The sequence below is a fragment of the Camelina sativa genome, chromosome 11, assembly GCF_000633955.1.
Source record: "Camelina sativa cultivar DH55 chromosome 11, Cs, whole genome shotgun sequence".
Lineage (NCBI taxonomy): Eukaryota > Viridiplantae > Streptophyta > Magnoliopsida > Brassicales > Brassicaceae > Camelina > Camelina sativa.
In genome coordinates, this window is record NC_025695.1 from 45770976 (window position 1) to 45787825 (window position 16850).

At 37.1% G+C, this 16850-nt stretch overlaps 5 protein-coding genes and 1 pseudogene across 6 annotated transcripts; 5 read left to right on the plus strand and 1 right to left on the minus strand.

Moving 5' to 3' along the window:
* Positions 1-3082, plus strand: LOC104726627 (thiol protease aleurain; the record flags this gene model as incomplete). The annotated part of the gene is given in 7 exon segments (XM_010445532.1): positions 1-64; positions 623-738; positions 1802-1875; positions 1979-2243; positions 2334-2465; positions 2576-2711; positions 2816-3082. Coding segments are annotated over 7 exon segments (825 nt in total), but the record flags the coding sequence as incomplete, so codon positions are not given.
* Positions 3854-6035, plus strand: LOC104726631 (elongation factor 1-alpha 1). Its single transcript, XM_010445537.2, has 3 exons — positions 3854-3873; positions 4404-4867; positions 4967-6035. The coding sequence occupies exons 2-3, from the start codon at positions 4406-4408 to the stop codon at positions 5852-5854; spliced, it is 1350 nt and encodes a 449-aa protein (XP_010443839.1). The 5' UTR covers positions 3854-3873; positions 4404-4405; the 3' UTR covers positions 5855-6035.
* Positions 6698-9132, plus strand: LOC104726630 (exonuclease V, chloroplastic-like). Of its 2 annotated transcripts, XM_010445535.1 has the most exons (7): positions 6698-7114; positions 7210-7314; positions 7424-7545; positions 7977-8132; positions 8235-8388; positions 8480-8556; positions 8646-9132. In XM_010445535.1, exons 1-7 carry the CDS (start codon positions 6746-6748, stop codon positions 8896-8898), a joined length of 1236 nt encoding a protein of 411 aa, XP_010443837.1. In that variant the 5' UTR covers positions 6698-6745; the 3' UTR covers positions 8899-9132. The 2 variants fall into 2 exon arrangements, with proteins under 2 accessions (XP_010443837.1, XP_010443838.1); XM_010445536.1 differs by lacking the exons at positions 8235-8388; positions 8480-8556; positions 8646-9132 and having other exon boundaries at positions 7929-8017.
* On the plus strand, positions 9567-11309 carry LOC104726629 (annotated as a pseudogene).
* LOC104726628 (elongation factor 1-alpha 1) lies at positions 13894-16094 on the plus strand. The gene is made up of 3 exons (XM_010445534.2): positions 13894-13994; positions 14473-14936; positions 15038-16094. Exons 2-3 carry the CDS (start codon positions 14475-14477, stop codon positions 15923-15925), a joined length of 1350 nt encoding a protein of 449 aa, XP_010443836.1. The 5' UTR covers positions 13894-13994; positions 14473-14474; the 3' UTR covers positions 15926-16094.
* Positions 16318-16844, minus strand: LOC109127542. Its single transcript, XM_019232484.1, has one exon. The coding sequence runs from the start codon at positions 16804-16806 to the stop codon at positions 16615-16617; it is 192 nt and encodes a 63-aa protein (XP_019088029.1). The 5' UTR covers positions 16807-16844; the 3' UTR covers positions 16318-16614.

Sequence of the window (16850 nt, forward strand, 5' to 3'; positions counted from 1 at the left end):
GAGAATCTTGATTTGGTTAGATCCACTAACAAGAAAGCCTTATCTTACAAACTCGCTGTTAATCGTAAGTCTTTATCTTTCTTCTCTTGAGTTTGTAGTTACGTTCTAGTAGTGAGCCTTTGATTACTAGAAAGCAACATTTCTGGAATCTTGAACGAACTGACATATGTATTAAAGCTTTGTAAGGAAACGTGGAACTAACTTTTTCTGTCTTGGAATCTTCTAAGTTAATTATTTTAGCTTTTTTTTCTTTTTCTTTTTCTTTTAGTTCACGTGATTCAAGATTGTTATTGGTCTTAGTATTTGCAGAGTTTATGAGAGACAAGTAGTTTGCGTGAATATTTAGAATCGTAGTTATTGTTCTGTTTCCTTATGATTTTAGCTATCCTCATTCAAGATTGTTCCTTGTTGTCGGGTCCGTGTTTGTGTTTAGATAGACATTGCTAGTGGTTTGATGATTAAAAAAAAANTCTTATTCTCTCTCACTCACAATCTCTGAAGCTTAAACACTGAAGAAGCAGACATTAGCGTTGAGATAGATAATAAAAGTACAAAAAAAAAAAAAAANAAAAGATCCATCTAAAATATTTATATTTGTCTCTTGAATCTTGAATCTACACAGAATTTGCTGATTTGACCTGGCAAGAATTTGAAAGGAACAAGCTTGGTGCTGCTCAGAACTGCTCTGCCACTTTAAAGGGGAGCCACAAACTCACTGAAGCAGCTCTTCCCGAAACGGTAAGTGCAACACCTCAAATCTTGTGCTGCACTGAACCATCTCTTTCTTGTTTTTATCTTTAAGAATACTGTATGTGTTTAGCTGCAGAACCTTTGTTTTTATTTGGTTCTGATTCCTCAAATTGTGTTAATTGCAGAAAGACTGGAGAGAAGATGGTATTGTTAGCCCTGNACCTTCGCCGTTGACTTTGAGTACCTTGTTTTGATAATCGTGTGTTCTGGTTATGTATGAAGGTATGGGAAAAAGTATCAGAACGTAGAGGAGATGAAGCTTCGATTCTCGATTTTTAAAGAGAATCTTGATTTGGTTAGATCCACTAACAAGAAAGCCTTATCTTACAAACTCGCTGTTAATCGTAAGTCTTTATCTTTCTTCTCTTGAGTTTGTAGTTACGTTCTAGTAGTGAGCCTTTGATTACTAGAAAGCAACATTTCTGGAATCTTGAACGAACTGACATATGTATTAAAGCTTTGTAAGGAAACGTGGAACTAACTTTTTCTGTCTTGGAATCTTCTAAGTTAATTATTTTAGCTTTTTTTTCTTTTTCTTTTTCTTTTAGTTCACGTGATTCAAGATTGTTATTGGTCTTAGTATTTGCAGAGTTTATGAGAGACAAGTAGTTTGCGTGAATATTTAGAATCGTAGTTATTGTTCTGTTTCCTTATGATTTTAGCTATCCTCATTCAAGATTGTTCCTTGTTGTCGGGTCCGTGTTTGTGTTTAGATAGACATTGCTAGTGGTTTGATGATTAAAAAAAAAGATCCATCTAAAATATTTATATTCGTCTCTTGAATCTTGAATCTACACAGAATTTGCTGATTTGACCTGGCAAGAATTTGAAAGGAACAAGCTTGGTGCTGCTCAGAACTGCTCTGCCACTTTAAAAGGCAGTCACAAACTCACTGAAGCAGCTCTTCCGGAAACGGTAAGTGCAAGACATCAATCTTGTGCTGTACTGAATCATCTCTTTCCTGTTTTTTAGCTTTAAGAATACTGTATGTGTTTAGCTGCAGAACCTTTGTTATTATTGGTTCTGATTCCTCAAATTGTGTTAATTGCAGAAAGACTGGAGAGAAGATGGTATTGTTAGCCCTGTCAAAAACCAGGGAGGTTGTGGATCTTGCTGGACATTCAGGTCAAAACCAATGATTACATAAACTTATATCTCCTCTTTAAAATTTTGGTTTCATTTCATGATGTCAAGATTGTTTGTGATATGATTGCTTTTTCTACTGCAGTACAACTGGAGCTCTTGAGGCAGCGTACCATCAGGCATTTGGAAAAGGGATATCTCTCTCTGAGCAACAGCTTGTGGATTGTGCTGGAGCTTTCAATAACTATGGCTGCAATGGTGGCCTTCCTTCTCAAGCCTTTGAATACATCAAATCCAACGGTGGCCTCGACACAGAGGAAGCTTATCCTTACACCGGGAAAGATGGAACCTGCGAATTTTCAGCAGAAAACATCGGTGTGCAAGTCCTCGATTCAGTCAACATTACTCTGGTAAGCATCTTTTATAGATTTTGTATTTCACTTGCCTGAAAAGATACACTCTGTAATCTGTAATGATCACTGAAACAACAACAACAACAGGGTGCTGAAGATGAACTGAAGCATGCGGTTGGATTGGTACGGCCAGTAAGCATAGCATTCGAGGTTGTGAACTCATTCCGACTTTACAAGAGTGGAGTTTACACTAGTGATCACTGTGGAAGTACTCCAATGGTAAGACTTTTTTTCTTTATAAACTGCTAAATAGACTTCAATTGTTTCAAATAAGATCATCTTAGGCACTTAGCTTAGTGTTCAATTCGTTTTTTCGAATGTGGCAATAGGATGTGAACCACGCGGTTTTGGCGGTTGGTTATGGAGTTGAAGACGGTGTACCATATTGGCTTATAAAGAACTCATGGGGAGCTGATTGGGGTGACAAAGGTTACTTCAAGATGGAGATGGGAAAGAACATGTGTGGTAAGTTCTTTAACCATCATGAAACCATACTATAACACCATTACTATATGTGATACTCAAATCTTCACATTTGGATCTTTTGTTAATGCCTTCTTGAACTGCAGGTATTGCTACATGTGCATCCTACCCCGTTGTGGCTTGAGATGATCAGCAAATGTGATTGGTCAGTTATTAAACTACAAAATGTTCAGCATATTTGTTGGATTAAGAAGACATTACTTTTAAAGTTGGGACTTGGGAGTGCATATTGTTATTATGCTTGTTGTAACATTAAGGTCGGTTCATATGTACAAAATAATGCAAAAATCCATAGACGTTAAATTTATAATACATGCATGCTGGATTCAGAACATATGTTGGTTTAGAGCATAGTTCTTGATCCTCGAGTCAATTTTCTCGTATATAACCTATATTTTTACTTATATAGCATGCAAGAGTTTTAATGTTCTCCGAGAAACACCAACATCAAGACTTTTAATGTTCTCCGTTAATAGTTGAGTCAGATTAAATCCATCATTTAGAAATAACAAACCAACTTAATTTATAGATTTGTTAGAATTTAGAATGGATATTTAATTAGTATTGATTCAACGAAATTTTGCTCGTAATTGATACTCCATTATTAACAACTCCATTTTGCTAGTAATTAGTATAGATTTGTTTATGTAAAGCTAATAATAACTAGCGGAATTTGATCAACAACTCCATAATGTGAATGCATTTAATCAAATGTTTTATGTCCGATGATTTAATTTGATCAAAGCAAACCCATGACGACAAGGGGTTACATTTGATCTAAAAACCCTTTTGATTTAAACTTTGCACAAAAGTAATTACATTTGTAAACCAAGTCACATAAAAATAAGTTTTATACAAGTTCAAATCGAACAAAAAAAAATCGAAATTCCTAGAAAACGTACAACTTATAAGTAGAAAAGAGAATTTTTAATTTTACTTGTTTATCGAAAGGTTAAAAAAAAAACAATAGAAAGGCCCAAAACGCACAAGGGTAAATTCGTAAAAGCAAGAACCACAAAGAGAAAGCGAAAACCCTAGAGAGCTTGTAGCTTATAAATACCTTGAGTCGTCCAGTTTTAGGGAGCGTTCTCATAATTCTCACTTTCGTAGCCGCAAGACTGATCTCCCAGATACTTTCTTGAAGGTGATAATCATCTCTCTCTCTCTTTTGGGTTTCAGATCTTCGTCTTGTTTATGCTGTTGAGGTTTAGATTCTTCTCATAGGCTGTGTTTAGATTCATATCTTTAGCTCTAATCTCACTGTGATTATCGCTTGTTCTTTGCTGTTATACTGCTTTTGATTGTCGAGTTAAGATCTGTTTGTTCATCGATCTGTATTGCTTCCTTTGATTCTGATTGAGAATCCTCTCGTTTACTTTTCATATCGTCTTCGCGTGTTGTTGTTTAGCTTATAGTCATAGCGATCTGTAGTTTCACTGTTCGTTTAATCGTTTGACTGTGATTTGGCTACTGTTATAGCGATTTTCTGATGTGTTTGGTCGATGATCTTCCTTGGATTTATATTTGATGTCTCGTGGGTTTGGATACAGTAGTTTATATGATGAGATAGATTCTTGTTTCATTGTATCTGTTTAATTTTTACCATTTGAGGTTTTGGTATTTGTGACTTTTGTTGATTCTGATGTTTCGTTTCTCTTTGTTGTGTTTGATCAGCTATGGGTAAAGAAAAGTTTCACATCAACATTGTGGTCATTGGCCATGTCGACTCTGGGAAATCGACCACAACTGGTCACTTGATCTACAAGCTTGGTGGTATTGACAAGCGTGTGATCGAGAGGTTCGAGAAGGAGGCCGCTGAGATGAACAAGAGGTCTTTCAAGTACGCATGGGTGTTGGACAAACTTAAGGCCGAGCGTGAGCGTGGTATCACCATCGATATTGCTCTTTGGAAGTTCGAGACCACCAAGTACTACTGCACAGTCATTGACGCCCCTGGACATCGTGATTTCATCAAGAACATGATTACTGGTACCTCCCAGGCTGATTGTGCTGTTCTCATCATTGACTCCACCACTGGTGGTTTTGAAGCTGGTATCTCCAAGGATGGTCAGACCCGTGAGCACGCTCTTCTTGCTTTTACCCTTGGTGTCAAGCAGATGATTTGCTGCTGTAACAAGGTATAATAGTTGGCTTCTTGTTGATTGTTTTTAGTTATTGATCTTGCCTCTTTTGAATTTATGCTAACAGTGTGCCTTATTGTTGTTTCCTTCCTACAGATGGATGCTACTACCCCCAAATACTCCAAGGCTAGGTACGATGAAATCATCAAGGAGGTGTCTTCATACCTGAAGAAGGTCGGATACAACCCTGACAAAATCCCGTTCGTGCCCATCTCTGGATTCGAGGGAGACAACATGATTGAGAGGTCCACCAACCTTGACTGGTACAAGGGACCAACCCTTCTTGAGGCTCTTGACCAGATCAACGAGCCCAAGAGGCCATCAGACAAGCCCCTCCGTCTTCCACTTCAGGATGTCTACAAGATTGGTGGTATTGGAACGGTGCCAGTGGGACGTGTTGAGACTGGTTTGATCAAGCCTGGTATGGTTGTGACCTTTGCTCCCACAGGGTTGACCACTGAGGTTAAGTCCGTTGAGATGCATCACGAGTCTCTTCTAGAGGCACTTCCCGGTGACAATGTTGGATTCAATGTGAAGAATGTTGCTGTGAAGGATCTCAAGAGAGGGTACGTGGCCTCAAACTCCAAGGATGACCCAGCTAAGGGTGCTGCTAACTTCACCTCCCAGGTCATCATCATGAACCACCCTGGTCAGATCGGTAACGGATACGCCCCAGTTCTCGATTGCCACACGTCTCACATTGCAGTGAAGTTCTCTGAGATCTTGACCAAGATTGACAGGCGTTCTGGTAAGGAGATTGAGAAGGAGCCCAAGTTTTTGAAGAATGGTGACGCTGGTATGGTTAAGATGACTCCAACCAAGCCCATGGTTGTTGAGACTTTCTCTGAGTACCCACCATTGGGACGTTTCGCTGTTAGGGACATGAGGCAGACTGTTGCTGTCGGTGTTATCAAGAGCGTCGACAAGAAGGACCCAACTGGAGCCAAGGTCACCAAGGCTGCAGTCAAGAAGGGAGCTAAATGATGAGACTTACGTTTATGATTGACTCTCTTATGGTTCAGTGGTTTTTCTAAACTTTGATGGCTTTTGTGCCCCTCTCTTTTTTCTCTTTTATCTTTGTGACTTTCTTGTTTCTCTTATAATACATGCATGTTGAATTCAGAACATAAATTGAGTTAGACCAACGTAGCGTCGTCATTCTTAATCCTCAAGTCAGTTTTGTATTTGACCTATTGCTTGCAAGTTATTTGACTTCTACTGTTCTCAGTGAAACCCCAATTCTTATATGTTTCGATAGCATTGATACTAGGGAAATTCTAATTCTAATGTGGCAGAAGTTTTATTTATTTAGGAAAACTGTTATCATAGGTTTTGAAAATTGAAACGTATACAAAACATGTCGATGTCATCGTTTGGGCTGCATATTTTTAAATTTTCTTTTTGCAAACTTGTTTAAATGAGAGAATATCATATATTTCAAGTAAATTGCATACATATATTCATATCATGATTGTAACCCAAACTAAATACAAATATGTATATGAGGCGTTAATTATTATTAGCAAATGTCAATCAATCGACATGAAGAACTAATAATAATCCATTACCCATATAACGTTTTTGATACCTCTTTCACATTACCGGCTCTAGTGCCATAAAATTTCACATTTTCAAAATTTTAACAGTTACATGCCTTTTCATCTAGTTCATCATTGTTGATATGCAACGCTCGTTAAACTCTTAAATTATATGGTTCTCTCTGGTTCACCATTCCCAAACCCAATGGTTAGTTTTTTTTTTTGCTTTGTTACTCCCAATTATTATTACTTTTTTACCCTTTTAATTTGAATATGTTTTTACATGGCCACGGGAAGAAGAAGACCACACGTTGCTTCCGCTTAAAAAAAAAAAAACATGGCCGAGTCAGCCACCGAGTCAACCTCCGACTCATCCACTAAGCCCGCTCGATCCGCCACAGATGCTATTTCAAGCCCTCGATCTCACCATGACTTCCCCGAGATCCCAATCGAGATCGTCAGTGAAGAAGAAATGGCTATCATGGATGCAGCTCTTGCAGCCACCCGATCCATCCTCCCTTGTGCGACCCGTTCCGCTTCTCCGTCACGGATGATCGCCGGCGGAAGCCCAAAAACAACCATCCGTTCGATTACTCTCTTTACCAAGAGGAAACTCTCCGCAGCTTGTTCGTCGGATATCGAAGACTCTTATCTGCGTCGATTTAGGAGAAATCAAGCTTTAGGTGTCACAGATCTCACCGGCACAGTACGTTTATATTATTCTTCTTCTTTCTTTTACGATTCAATTGAGATCGAGATCATAGGAGTAAGCACTGATGTTGGAACTGTATTTGGTTTTAGGAATGGTGTGAGAAACAAATGGAGAATGTTCTCTGTTTTGGCAGGAGAAAAGTTAGTAAAGCCATGAAAGCTGGCCAGGCTCGTCATTTGCAGCTTGAAGAAGAGGTACAGTTACTCTCTATATGATTGGATCTTAGTGTTGGTCTCATTGTTTCTAACTCATCTTGTACTAGCTTACAACATCTTCTTGTTGTTCTGTTATGAAATGGGGTAGGTAGTTAGAAAGGTGAGAGTAAGAGTTGAATCTAATGAAGATAAGTGGGCATTGAAGCTGTTAAATTCCATCTCGGGTGTTAATCAATTCTTGTTTGAAGGACGAACTCGTGAATTGCTACTGTGAGTTCCTTCTACACTTCTTGTTGTGACATTCTCAAAGCTCTTACCTTTTGCAAGCTAGATTGTGTTTTGTAGTTATCATATGGAGTTGGATGGGAAAACGGCCTATTCCCCCATAAACTTAGTTGCTTTATCGTTTTCATACACAAAACTTTGAAGTGTGCTTATAACAACATGAACTTTACTAAAATTTGAATTTCCTACACGAACAATCCTTATTTGGTCAAAACCATCAAATCGAGTAACGGAGTTGGATTGCCATGAGTTGTCATGTTTATTTGATCCAAGTTTGTAACTTTCTGTGATCTAGTTTGCTCAGGGTATTTGCTTTAGTCTCATGATCGTTCTATAGTTACTTACACGTGCTTTCTTGTGTAATCCAGTTCTTGGTAATGTACCTATGCCAATTAATTCGTCTATATCATTATCAGCCTAGGATTTGTTGGAGGTCAATGGATTGTGGGAATTATTGACGAGCTTAGAAACGCGTACGCACAAGAGTCTTCTGATACGGGACCAATATTGATAGATACAAAGACTCGACTCCGTGATACACTCCCAGCTGAGCCACAGAGGAGGAATGGAAGGTAAGTGCTTCTAGAGTTAAAAGAAGACGTTCTCCATTTCGGTTTTGGTTGAATACTAGGGAGTTCTATGCTAACTGTCGTTAAATTAACTATATTTGATAGGCTTCAGCTAATGCTTTATAAGCTTTTATGGGACACTGTTGTGAAAGAAGGGTTCGCGACAGGACCCTTTTTCGACTACTTCTCTTTGAATCGTCATTATGTCTTATCCCAAGATGTGAGAGATCACATTGCTAACGCAGGTATCCAAGCTCAGGTATTACTACTACTCTTTGACTTTACACAATATATCTTTCACTAAGCTAAAGTTGATGTGTGTTTCTTACTGTTTTCTTACTTGGGTGTAGACACTTGAAGAGATAGTTAGGTACTATGAAAACACTTTTAAGATGCTTCCGATATCAAACGATCAATTACTACTAAAGTAAGTAGAATATGACTTGTTCTCAATCTTATTTAACATTATTAATATATATAGATCTCTGATCATCTGAGTGGGAAACTTTACCCCAGGTACGAGTTTCAGAAGGACCAATCTAGAATAGCTGAGATTAGATTCCAGCATGATCACGAGTGGGTGATGGGCAAATATAGAGAAATCATTGAGTTCTGGAGAAATGAACGAGACTCTGAGTACACTCCTGAAGAAGAACGTTGGAAATGTCGATATTGCCAATTTGCTAAGTCTTGCCCTGGAAACCCGAATTTCGAATCTTCTCCCCCGAGCTCGCCACCAAGAGAGGCTTCTCCTCCTTTAGCAAGCTAAAGAGAAGACGAAAGGCTGATTCTGTCACCGAAAGCTGTCCGCTAGGTTGCTAACGATTGTTTGTTAATTGTAATCATTTGCATAGTTGTTGCTTCCCTTTTCTTTTTTAGTTCTTGCATAGCGGTTAAGTGATTTAACCGTTAGGCGTACCATGATTGATTTGTACTGGTATGCCGCAATTTGATTATGGCGTATTGCATACATTCTGTATATATCGAATTAATTTAATCCGTCTAGTGGAATGTTTTGTGTTTTCTTAATATATATTTCGATACCATTGATACTAGGAAAATTGTTCATCACCCACTCATGATCATGTTCAAAATTGCCGTTGGAATCACGTCAAAGATTTTGAAAATTGAAAAGTCTACAAAACATGTCGTTGTAAATTAATGGTAGCAGATTTTTTTTGCAAACTTATTTAAGTGAAAGAATATCATACGGTTGCGTCTTAATGGTCTTTTTCTTTATTTTCATTAATATATAGTAATAAAATCCAGTCAAATATTGTAATATTTCCTTTATGAGAATATATTTATTTCCTTAAAAAAAGAACAAATTATCAAATGCAGTGCTAATTGTATCTTGGTGATTACTACTACTACTACATGTTGTGTATAAATAAATACAGAGTTCACATCATTCGTAAGGAAACAAAACTAATCCAAATGTCTACAAAAATTAGGATGGCTCTTGTTATTACGAGTCTCTTATATCTTTTGTTCTCAGTAGCTCTGGTTCGTTCGGATCAAGCTACACTGCCTCTCACATCTTTCAAGGTTAGCTTCCAAAATAAAAGAACTTGAGTCCCAAGTTTAATTGATTCAACATCATCTTTTACTATCTTGGTCCTAATTCAACATTGTCCTAATACAAATCTAATTTCATGTCTTTTTTTTTTTTCTTCTTGTCATTGGTAGATAAGTTGAAATGTAACATACGATTGCATAGATATTTATAAACAACCAGGACTTGATCACCCACTTCTCAAAAACCATACAATCCAGGTGCATAGTTTCAGAAATTCGTCTCCTGCGTACATTTTACCTCTTTTTATAAATATTTGTTTTAATTTGACTATACAACCTTTTATATTTTTGTAGATGGAACCATCAATTTCAATACAATATGGAATAAATAATCAAACTGACAACCCCAAAGCATATAAGGAGAAAATCAAATGTCCATATAGAACTGTCCCAGTAATGATAAATACAAAAGAATTTATCAGCAACTCTGAACTCTTATCCGAGAAATATTTCCATCCGCTATCAGGTGATAGCCCTGGAACACATGTAAGCCATTCATTTTTTCGTACTTTTCATGTCTTTGATCTAATAACTATATATATGTATATTAATTACAAGCAGTAATATTATTGTATATATTGGTAGATTGCTGGAGTTAAGCAACATGGTGGTCCATATCATGGTATAACAGCTTGGCATGATGGTTATAACCTAGACATCGAACAAGATCAAGCCTCATATAGTCAAATGTATCTAGGCAGTGGATACTATGGTGAAGTCAATTTCATCTCAGTGGGGATGATGGTAGGTTTTACATTTTATTGGTTTGTATTCTCTTAATTCGTTTCACATTCTGGATAGTCTTTCCATATTGCAAATCTTTTGTTATAGATAAATCCAAGCATTTTTAGTGACAGACGTCTTTGGTCATATGGATATTGGAAGGTATGTATGTGAATATTATATATATAGTGACATCTTTTAATCAAAGAACATGTGTATATATGAATTATGATTTTGTTAGGGTAAATATGGAAAAGGATGTTACAATATGGCATGTCCAGGATTTGTTCAAGTATCAAGTGTGGTTCCCATGGTCCAACCCTTTAACTTTAAACCTGGGGCTAAGGAAGTGTTGCAGTGGTCTATTGCTAAGGTAGTTTTCCTAATATTATACATTATTATTTGTTTTTATAATTTGTTTTAAATTTTATTGCGAATTTATTTTAACAAATGAATTTTGTTTTGTCTCTTAATGTTACATTGTACACCAAAAGGATCAACAAACAGGAAACTGGTGGATAATACAAAATAAACCTAATGCATTTATCGGATATTGGCCAAAAGAGTTGTTTCACCTTATGGATGATGGTGCAAATATGGTCGGAGTTGGAGGTGTAGCTCAGGCTTCGCCTTCTGGTTTAAGTCCTTCTATGGGTAATGGAACCGGCACACGGTCCTTTGAGAGCAGCATTGTTTTCAAATGTTGATGTTTTGAATTCTAAGTATGAGAAACGTAGAATCAATACTCTTCCTGTAGAGGAGTTGCTAGATAGTAAATGTTATGGGCTAAGAGTTGGTAAGAGAGTCAAATTTTGGACTACTCCACTCGGATTCTTTTTCAATTATGGTGGTCCCGGAGGAATTTCTTGTGGAGTTTGATATTTGCTGGTATAATTATTTTACTTGGCATTTGATAAATCTTATCTTATATAATAATATGCAAATGTACTAATCTGCAATTTAAAAAGATTTTCGAATGAAAATAGATATAGTTTAAATGTGATTTTCCAGCACATGATTCATATGATGTGAAACATAATTGACAAACAACTTGAAGTACTTTTTAGAGATCATATAAGGAAGTGGGTGGATTATAACCCAAACCAGATACAACCATCAGGATATGTATATGAGGCGTTAATTATTAGCAAACATGATATAACGTTCTTGTTGGTGCGGGCTTTAGCACCCCCAACATACCGATCTAAACTATAAAGATATTTCGGTTACTAAACCGGGAATTCGGTTTAGAACCCAATTGAATGTTTACTTGAGGTCTGTTCAGAAGAAGGAAGCCCAACCCCGAAGATAGAGAGCCGACTTCCCAATTCGCCCGGTTGCCGACTTGAAGAGAAGAAGCAACTTTCCTTATTTTGGTTCAAGTTATAAGGAAAGCTAATATATTCTGTAATCTAGAGAAAAGTATAAATGTAGAAGAGACTCCATCATTGTAAGACATCGAACATTGAATACAATAACTTAAGTTTTTCATTGTTCTTAGCAAAACCCTAATTTGAGTTCTAAGAGATCTAAACCTTTTTCCGATTTTAAGTTCAGATCGAATTTCTTGAGAAATTGCTTCCTTGAATTTGTTTCCCCCATCAAACAAATTCATTGTGGTTACAGTTCTTGATATATCTTCACATTACTCTATCACCATCGCCAGGATCCTACACTTCACAATACTTTATCACCATCGCCAGGATCCTACACTTCACGTTTGGAAGCGGGACGACTACGTTGTTGTTGTTGTTGGTGCGATCGTCTTCAACAAGATCTGATATCTTCTATGACTTAAGTGCGACCGCTTCTCTGACCTCAAAAGATACGCCATCGCTGCTCATTAACGTGTCCTCTTCGTCAACATTGTTTAGAAGATTTTTTTATGATTAAATTAGGATTGAGATGTAAATTAGGTTAATTAAGTGACGATGAGTCAATCAAGCTATATATATAAGCCCTAATTTTCAGAGTGAGTTGGTTTGTTTGGTTACCAATTCAATGGAGTAAACCAAACTAAACCGGTTCTTAAATGGTTTAGAATTTTCATATGTGGTTGAGTTGACTAGTAATGGATTAAAAACATGTGTATTAAATAAAATTCGTTATGAGATTCAGATCTAGTTAATGGTGCTTAATTGGTAAATTGTGGAATCAATATGTTATTTTGTTGACTAAAAACTTTATTCTCAACTTGTTAAAAGCTGTATGCATGTCGTCGCCTTACCTACCAGAGAAGGTTTTGATTAAGCAAACTAAGGTTCATACTGGTAACCATTAGAACAACAAAAAGAAAAGGAATAAAAAGAACAATGCGGAATGGAATAAACAGTTTTTGAGAAATGAAAGGAAAATGTGCAGAGAATGAACAAAATAGTAAATGGTAACCAAACAATAAAAATGTTTTTAAAATATATTAAATATTAAATAAATTTAATTTCAATTGTAATACTAATATTATTCTAATGTATATATAATAAATTTTTCAAATAGAGCCTTAAGATTAGTTTAGCATAAAATTCCTATCAAAAATATTTTTTTTGTCAATACATTGTGAAAATATGAAAGTTTTTATATTACAAAATTGAAATTTTATTAATAAACATATTTTTTATTTATTTTAAAATAAAAAACGAATTTGAATATTTGTTCTTTTTTTTGTTCTATTTGTTCCTCATTAATTTTGGGGAGGAACATTTTTGTTCTATCGTTCCTTATTTTTTGAAGAATGTAGATGAATGTAAGGGAAAAAATATTACTTTCAAATGGTAAAAAAATTGTGGAATAGAGAGGAATGTGATATTCCTTCTCGTTCTTTTCCTAAATTTTGGTTACCAATTGAAGCCTAAACTTTAATGCAAAATTTGGAACATAACACGTACGGTTTCATTCAACGTTTAGGAGGAAATTTATATATATAGTGTCATCATCTCTCACAAATTCTCCGATAATAGTTGAATAGAATTAAAACTTCTCCTTTAGTAATAGTAACAAAAACAAAGTTATTATAAATTTGATTGAATTTAAAAGGGATATTATGATTCAACGATTTTTGTTTATGTAAATCTAACAACCGGAATTTAATCAACAACTCCATTATGTGAATGCAATTAAAAAAAAAAAGTTTCCTGTCCGATGATTTAGCTGTGATTTATTATTATTAATTTCATAATTTTATCAAAGCCAACTCATGACGGCTTAGGGTATTTTCGTTCCCCCTCTTTTTAAAAAAAAAAAATCTACATTTTTAAATTGACCAAAAAATAAAGTCTCCAATATTGCATTTTCTTAACCAATCACATTATTTAGATTGGAAAATTTGAAAGTCGGAAAAATGTAGAAAAAAGAAAAGAGAATTATAATTTTACTTGTTAATAACAAGGAAGAGAAAAAAGGCCCAGAACGCATAAGGGCAAATTGGTAAAAACAAGAACCACAAAAGAGAAAGCGAAAACCCTAGAGAGCTCGTAGCTATAAGTACCCCTGAGTCGTCGTGTTTTAGGGTGCGCTCTCATATCCGTCTCACTTAGCCGCAAGACTACTCTCTCAGATACTTACTTGCAGGTGATAATCATCTCTATCTTTTAGGCTTACGATCTTCATCTTCTCTATATGATGTTTAGCTTTAGATTCTTCTCATAAGCTGTGGTTTTAGATTCGTCTCTGTAGCTGTAGTCTCGCTGTGGTTATACTGCTTTTGATTGTCGAGTTTAGGATCTGTTTATTCATAGATCTGCATTACCTCCTTTGATTCTGATGGAGAATCCTCCGGTATGTCGTCTTCGCATGTTGTTGTAGCGTATGATTCAAGCGATCTGCCATTTCACTCTTCGTTTTGGTTGTTTTAGTTGATTCCGATGTCTTTTGTTGATGATGTTCAATAGATTTGTCGTACTGTAGATGATGAGTTTGCTTCTGATTTCAATAGATCTGTTTGATTTTCTTTGGTTTATACTGAGTTGATGATTATGTTGTGACTTATTGGTGGTTGACTTGTGTATTTGGTTCTGATGTTTCGTTTCTCTTTGTTGTGTTTGATCAGCTATGGGTAAAGAAAAGTTTCACATCAACATTGTGGTCATTGGCCATGTCGACTCTGGGAAATCGACCACAACTGGTCACTTGATCTACAAGCTTGGTGGTATTGACAAGCGTGTGATCGAGAGGTTCGAGAAGGAGGCCGCTGAGATGAACAAGAGGTCCTTCAAGTACGCATGGGTGTTGGACAAACTTAAGGCCGAGCGTGAGCGTGGTATCACCATCGATATTGCTCTTTGGAAGTTCGAGACCACCAAGTACTACTGCACAGTCATTGACGCCCCTGGTCATCGTGATTTCATCAAGAACATGATTACTGGTACCTCCCAGGCTGATTGTGCTGTTCTCATCATTGACTCCACCACTGGTGGTTTTGAAGCTGGTATCTCCAAGGATGGTCAGACCCGTGAGCACGCTCTTCTTGCTTTCACCCTTGGTGTCAAGCAGATGATTTGCTGCTGTAACAAGGTATTGTAATTGGGTTATTGTTGAATATTTTAGTTATTGTTTTTCTCTCTTTTGAATTAATGCTAACAGTATGCTGCTTTATTGTTGTTTCCTTCCTACAGATGGATGCCACTACCCCCAAATACTCCAAGGCTAGGTACGATGAAATCATCAAGGAGGTGTCTTCATACCTGAAGAAGGTCGGATACAACCCTGACAAAATCCCATTCGTGCCCATCTCTGGATTCGAGGGAGACAACATGATTGAGAGGTCCACCAACCTTGACTGGTACAAGGGACCAACTCTTCTTGAGGCTCTTGACCAGATCAACGAGCCCAAGAGGCCATCAGACAAGCCCCTCCGTCTTCCACTTCAGGATGTCTACAAGATTGGTGGTATTGGAACGGTGCCAGTGGGACGTGTTGAGACTGGTTTGATCAAGCCTGGAATGGTTGTGACCTTTGCTCCCACAGGGTTGACCACTGAGGTTAAGTCCGTTGAGATGCATCACGAGTCTCTTCTAGAGGCCCTTCCCGGTGACAATGTTGGATTCAATGTCAAGAATGTTGCTGTGAAGGATCTCAAGAGAGGGTACGTCGCCTCAAACTCCAAGGATGACCCAGCTAAGGGTGCTGCTAACTTCACCTCCCAGGTCATCATCATGAACCACCCTGGTCAGATCGGTAACGGATACGCCCCAGTTCTCGATTGCCACACGTCTCACATTGCAGTGAAGTTCTCTGAGATCTTGACCAAGATTGACAGGCGTTCTGGTAAGGAGATTGAGAAGGAGCCCAAGTTTTTGAAGAATGGTGACGCTGGTATGGTTAAGATGACTCCAACCAAGCCCATGGTTGTTGAGACTTTCTCTGAGTACCCACCATTGGGACGTTTCGCTGTTAGGGACATGAGGCAGACCGTTGCTGTTGGTGTTATCAAGAGCGTGGACAAGAAGGACCCAACTGGAGCCAAGGTCACCAAGGCTGCAGTCAAGAAGGGAGCCAAATGATGAGACCTTCGTTCTGATCGACTCTCTTTATGGTTTTATAACTCTGGCGTTTGAGCCTTTTTTTTTTCTCTTATTTCTGTGACTCTTCTTTCTTCCTCTTTTTTGGATCTTTGAGACATTTTTATTATGGTTTTCAATTATGCAAGTTTCCGGATAATTTTGCGTAAAAGTTATTTAGAAGTTGTGTTACAAACTGTCTTTGTCTTCTTGATTGCCATGTTAATTGCTTTTCAAGATTTTACAAACTGTCTTTGAGTGTTTTAGCTATACTTATTGTTTTAGGTGTTGATATTATGCAGAACTAGCTAAGGTTTTGTAAATATGCTTTGCTACGAATTGATTTAAGATCAGATGGTGAACCAAATGTTATGAAGACTTGATGAAAATAGAAATTATTATCAAACGGAAAGAAGCTCTAAACTAAAAACCAAAGTCTATGCCTTATGGATAAGGCCAAAAGTAGCATCCAAAAACATCACACCAACGACAAATAAACGTGTCAACAACAAGTAACTACACTTAGGTTTTCCAGCTAAAGATTCTGATCTGCAGTTTTACAAGAAAGATAACTCAGAGAGAGATGTAAATAAAAAGCGTTTTTAGGATTTCTTAATCACTGAACAGCCTTAGCTGTGTGGACAAGAAAAGTTCCACGAGCCTAGATTTTTTTAATAATTAAGCAAACACTACTAAGCAGCTTTGGCTGTGTGAGAAGAAAAGCTCCACAAGCCTAGATCTTGTAACAAAGCAACTAGATCTCTAACATCTTTATCCTCTCTCATCCCTTGAAGCCGCTCCGCATCTTCCTCACCACCATGGCTACCTTCTGATCTCCTTCTCCTCCTCTGTATCACCTTCCTTCTCTTGTCATGATCTGCCATTCTTCAACATAGAGAGTAGTAGAGACAGAAACAGAAAGAGACAA

What these genes read in the sequence shown, in the direction of transcription:
- LOC104726631 (XM_010445537.2), top strand. Translation starts at nt 4,406, where the DNA reads ATGGGTAAAGAAAAGTTTCACATCAACATTGTGGTCATTGGCCATGTC. An exon ending in TGATTTGCTGCTGTAACAAG is followed by an intron (nt 4,868 to 4,966) that starts GTATAATAGTTG and finishes TCCTTCCTACAG; the next exon opens with ATGGATGCTACTACCCCCAA.
- LOC104726630 (XM_010445535.1), top strand. Translation starts at nt 6,746, where the DNA reads ATGGCCGAGTCAGCCACCGAGTCAACCTCCGACTCATCCACTAAGCCC. An exon ending in CCACAGAGGAGGAATGGAAG is followed by an intron (nt 8,133 to 8,234) that starts GTAAGTGCTTCT and finishes TATATTTGATAG; the next exon opens with GCTTCAGCTAATGCTTTATA. An exon ending in AACGATCAATTACTACTAAA is followed by an intron (nt 8,557 to 8,645) that starts GTAAGTAGAATA and finishes ACTTTACCCCAG; the next exon opens with GTACGAGTTTCAGAAGGACC.
- LOC109127542 (XM_019232484.1), bottom strand. Translation starts at nt 16,806, where the DNA reads ATGGCAGATCATGACAAGAGAAGGAAGGTGATACAGAGGAGGAGAAGG.
- LOC104726628 (XM_010445534.2), top strand. Translation starts at nt 14,475, where the DNA reads ATGGGTAAAGAAAAGTTTCACATCAACATTGTGGTCATTGGCCATGTC. An exon ending in TGATTTGCTGCTGTAACAAG is followed by an intron (nt 14,937 to 15,037) that starts GTATTGTAATTG and finishes TCCTTCCTACAG; the next exon opens with ATGGATGCCACTACCCCCAA.